The sequence below is a fragment of the Gymnoscopelus microlampas genome (assembly GCF_963454915.1).
Source record: "Gymnoscopelus microlampas genome assembly, chromosome: 20".
NCBI lineage: Eukaryota > Metazoa > Chordata > Actinopteri > Myctophiformes > Myctophidae > Gymnoscopelus > Gymnoscopelus microlampas.
Window position 1 is genome coordinate 12,119,357 of NC_139957.1, and position 5,000 is coordinate 12,124,356.

The 5,000-nt window shown below is 40.3% G+C and overlaps 1 protein-coding gene across 1 annotated transcript in view; it reads right to left on the minus strand.

Annotated features, from left to right (window-relative positions):
- akap6 (A kinase (PRKA) anchor protein 6) overlaps positions 1-5,000 on the minus strand; it is a gene marked incomplete at its 5' end in the record, with an annotated part of 168,818 nt that overhangs the window by 113,411 nt on the left and 50,407 nt on the right. Inside the window, one exon of the mRNA XM_084044533.1 lies at positions 4,979-5,000. This exon is cut by the window's right edge and continues 75 nt beyond it. Coding sequence (XP_083900659.1) covers positions 4,979-5,000 — 22 coding nt within the window. The remainder of the gene's footprint in view (positions 1-4,978) is intronic.

A 5,000-nucleotide genomic window follows, 5' to 3' on the forward strand; every position in this document is an offset into this window, starting at 1 on the left:
AAAAAATATATATATATTGAAAGATTTGCACCAATTTTCACGATTTTACAAAAATAGCAGATCTACAAGCTCATAGCGCGGCACTCGGTGCCGCGCTATGAGCTTGTATATCTGCTATTTTTGAATAGCATAAATAAATCTAAAAGTGACACAGATGCGCTCCCGGTCTTAATGGGTTAAAAAAATATATATTTCCTTTTTTTCTGTAGGTGTCCTTATGTATGTGGCCCTGTGCTTTGAGCTTTTGGTAGATTAATATAATGTATACAGTATTAGTTTCTGTTCTGTTGTTTATACATTTTTCTTTCATATTTACCTACGTATATAATATTTTTTTTTAGCATTAGTGGGGACCAATTATATGAAGATACAGGTTGGAAATGTGTGGAGTGGTCCTTTAAGTGTTACTGCAGTGGTTTTCAAAGTGGGGGCACGGACCCCAGAGGGCGCCAGGTGGGCCAATTGCAAATGCGAATGAGCTTGTAGATCTGCCATTTTCATAATTTCTTAAAAGTTTTTGATATGTTTGGAATTCTTTAGATTTTTCTGAGAATCATTTGAAAAACATTTCCCTCAATATTTTAGATTCTTGATAATTCTTTTAACATTTTGAAAGTCTTTTGAATTTTTTTTTTTTTGTATTATTATTAAAACATAAACAAAATGGGACAATAACTTGCGCCTCCTAAAAGATTGGTCCGTGACCCAAACTCAGGTCCTGACCCACTGTTTGGGAAACGCTCTACATGTTGTAGAAGACGGACCAGAGCAGCCCGGGTTTGTTGTCATCTGGAATAATGTTTGTTTCCACCAGGCTCACCAACCACAATCACTTCAAAGCTGTCCCCTTACTCCCCATTTCTCAATTTGATTGAGTGTCTGTGAGTATACTGTAATACATTTTATTGATTACTGTACTGTAATTCAACTTTTCTTTGTGTGTGTTTTTTGTTTGTTTGGTTGGTTTATTTAAACCTTCAATGGCAGAAAAGAAAAGTTGAGCTGTGTATATTTTTTTGTGAAGCCTTTGTATTTTGTGTTCATTTAAATTATAGGTGTACTGTACTGGAGCAATATTTAAAAGAAGCCTGTATGAGGAAAGAAAAAACAGGACATCAATGTGTTGTTGCAACTTTGAAAGAGTAATTCAAACGATTTATGTGTGTATCGTTTTGTTACAAAACTGCCATTTTGAATTGGATTGTTAGGTTTTGACTGCCCAGTTTCATTTTGACATAGAAGTGAGGTGTTTATCGACAAAGTGGTGTCTCTTAGAGAATGACTACAGTAGTTTGGTTATTTTGATGTGTCTCCGAGTCTGTCAATGTTGTTTTGGTGACGTTGACATTACATCACATTTTGTGCCAATAGCTTGGAAAGAACTGAGCTTGGATGGATAGAGAGATAGATTACTGCTCTCCTCTCTCTCTCTCTCTCTCTCTCTCTCTCTCTCTCTCTCTCTCTCCCCTAAAGGTCATTGTGTTAATCTAAACATTAATTATGAATATAGAGCAGAGTTGGGGCTGGGCTATAGTGTCTGTCTGTCTGTCTGTCTGTCTGTCTGTCTGTGAGTGACTTAAAACACCGAATGGTTTCAGGGTATTGTATATTGCTGGTTCGCCAATTGTAGTATGTTACAATAAGGAGAAAGGTCCAGACCAGTAATGTTCCTCAAGTCGATTTATTGGACAAAACAGAGTACAGAGCACAGGAGCACATGTCAGCCTTGCTGCTACATGGTGTGGCCGGAACAGAACAGAGCAAGAAGAAGAAGGCAAAGACAAGGGGGGGAAGAAGGGGAAGAAGGGGAAGAAGGGACGGTTTCTTTGTCCTCACAGTATATATAGGCAGACTTCACATGTGTGTGTATGTACTTGCATACATTGGATGTGCACGTCGCTAGGTGTGTGTGCTACATCTCTTGTGTGTGTCCATTGTGCAGAAGAACAACACCCCAAGATCCTAGAGGTCAGCTAAGGTCAGATGCCCTCTGGGAAGCCTCCTTTGAACTGGACATCTAGTGTTAGAGCAACCACTCTGGAATGTGCACTGTCGACCACTCAGTATCCAAACTTAAGTCCCTGTGTGTGTGTGTTCAGATTGGGCTCTATAAGTCCATAAATGTGTATCAATTTACCACATTCCCCCCTACGGAGGGCCCTATTGGTCCTTCGTAAACAAGGGTACAATGAAGAAAATCAAAACACAAGTAAGAAAACCATAATTCAAAAACATACTCCTCAAAAAGACAGAACTCATCACACCACAACATCACATTGCCCCCCTTGATAGACAACTTACTGTGACACAATCAGACAAACATAAAAACAGGCATTAAGATTACACAGTATTGTCATAAGGTGATTCACATTCAATTTCAAAATAAAAATAGACAAACTGTTCCACAAATCATGCAAGAATATCAGTATTTAGAAACGTGTCGGCTTACGATCACTGCGTAGCCATGGATCACATGACGCTCGTCTGACGATAACCGGCAACACTGGAACTTATTTCCCAATAAAACAAGCTTAAAAATAAAACAACTCAGAAAATCTTATTCACAGAAAATACATAGGATGCTCACGTCGCATCAAAATGCATTCCCCTTCCAATCAGTGTGCAGGTCTCTCTGTTCCTTAAACTCTAGGAAAAAATGTTAAACATATTCACAACATCACAATGAACCATGTGCTCTCTAGGGACTTTCTACCCTTTCTAGTCACCATGTCCATATGTACTCTCTAGGGACTTTCTACCCTCTCTGGTACACAACTCAACAACAAAAATAAAAAACTCCACATTCAATACAAGAGACCAGAGAGTGAAACATAATCCTTTACAACACTGCAATAAAACGGCAGCCAAACACTCCGCAGTTTAAATCACCATTATCACAAACATAGAACCCACATACATTCATTCAACAAAACACTAGTTGATACAGCTTCGTCGTCACTCACTTACAGTAGTAGATCTGCTGGTTTGCGTGTAAAAACTCTCCCCAATCTTCAAATTTAGGACATGTAAGATAATACATCTGTTTGTACTTTAAATCTCTGTTTTCCAAGGCCAAGAGCTTCCGAACTGTCGGACCCGCTCAATTGAAATGTTAAAATGCCAGAGGTTAGGCCATAAAAACAAATAATCTTCACATTCGTGGCAAATACCTCGTTGACTCTTCTTCTTTCACATGTCAACTTTCCTCTAATACTCCTCATTTCAATTTAGTCAGCTAAATATCAACAAACATATAACATCAACCAACAACCTGTTGAAAAGACAGACAAACATTGAAACATGTTAAACCTTCCATCCAGTCCACAAACACAATGTCCAGTCACACGGAGGAGAGATGGATCCTGTGGCATAGGCAAAGAATGGGTGGGGGCCATCTGTGCCCCTCAGTGCTGAGTGCTGTTCCCTGGTTGCATCCTTGCTGCTGCTGTCTGTGCAGCTAGCAAGCTAACATGCTGCTGTCCTCTGTCCATACTACTCTGAAGTTTTCCTGTAACCCTCTTTTTACTTCTTTTCTTCCTTCTCTGTTTCTTTCATGTCGTCACAGGGTTTGACGCTGTGAGGCTGAGTTCTAGTGTCATCACAGGGTTGGTGCTGTGAGGTTCCATCGTAGATCTGTTGAAAATCAGTTCTTGTAAATTTCCCATAGCCTGCTCCTCTGGTGGGTCTGCATCTGTGTAGGAAGATGGTCTGCTTCTGGTCCGGATGAGCTTTCAAAAAAATCTTCTTCCCAAAAGAAAATCACAGCTTGTACTCCTCTTCTCAAGTTCTTCTCGTGTGGAACGGTCACAGACACTCCAGTGTCCAGCACTGTTGTCTAAAGAAGACCAAACCATTTATACGTCCCATCTGGGTCGCCAAATTATTGTATATTGCTGGTTCGCCAATTGTAGTATGTTACAATAAGGAGAAAGGTCCAGACCAGTAATGTTCCTCAAGTCGATTTATTGGACAAAACAGAGTACAGAGCACAGGAGCACATGTCAGCCTTGCTGCTACATGGTGTGGCCGGAACAGAACAGAGCAAGAAGAAGAAGGCAAAGACAAGGGGGGGAAGAAGGGGAAGAAGGGGAAGAAGGGACGGTTTCTTTGTCCTCACAGTATATATAGGCAGACTTCACATGTGTGTGTATGTACTTGCATACATTGGATGTGCACGTCGCTAGGTGTGTGTGCTACATCTCTTGTGTGTGTCCATTGTGCAGAAGAACAACACCCCAAGATCCTAGAGGTCAGCTAAGGTCAGATGCCCTCTGGGAAGCCTCCTTTGAACTGGACATCTAGTGTTAGAGCACTGTCGACCACTCAGTATCCAAACTTAAGTCCCTGTGTGTGTGTGTTCAGATTGGGCTCTATAAGTCCATAAATGTGTATCAATTTACCACAAGGGCTAAAATATATTTCAGACTCCTCCGGTCGTGAGGCACATGTCTGCTCTCTGCACACATTTTCATGTTTTTTTTTCGATCGACTGTGTTCCACTTTGAATCAGTGGAACCAACGTAGTATACTTTACGTTCTATGTATTGGTATCACTTTTTAACCCATTCAATCCGGGAACGCATCTGTGTCATTTTAGATTTAAAATGGGGGTCCGTGGCCAAATACATATCTAAAAATGTCTAAATCCTAGCAGTATGTTGCTATATCAATGGGGCTCCAACTTTTCCATGGCAAGGACCCCCAAAATGATATGTGTTTGGTCATCTCAAAATATGTTGTTCCAGGGACCCCCAGAAGCACAGACCGGAGTAAAGAATGTTTGCTTTAAAATATATAAATATATTCAAATAAATCTTAAAATGACACAGATGCGTTCCCGGTCTTAATGGATTAATATTAGTGTTACAGTATATCATCATTAACATCTTAAAGTTTTGCCAATTCAAATCAAACCTGAAGCCTTCCTACCCTGTTTGCCGCTGCCTTTTACAGGGCTGTTCCATGAAGCGAGCATTACCTGACTTGTTGGATGTGATGTT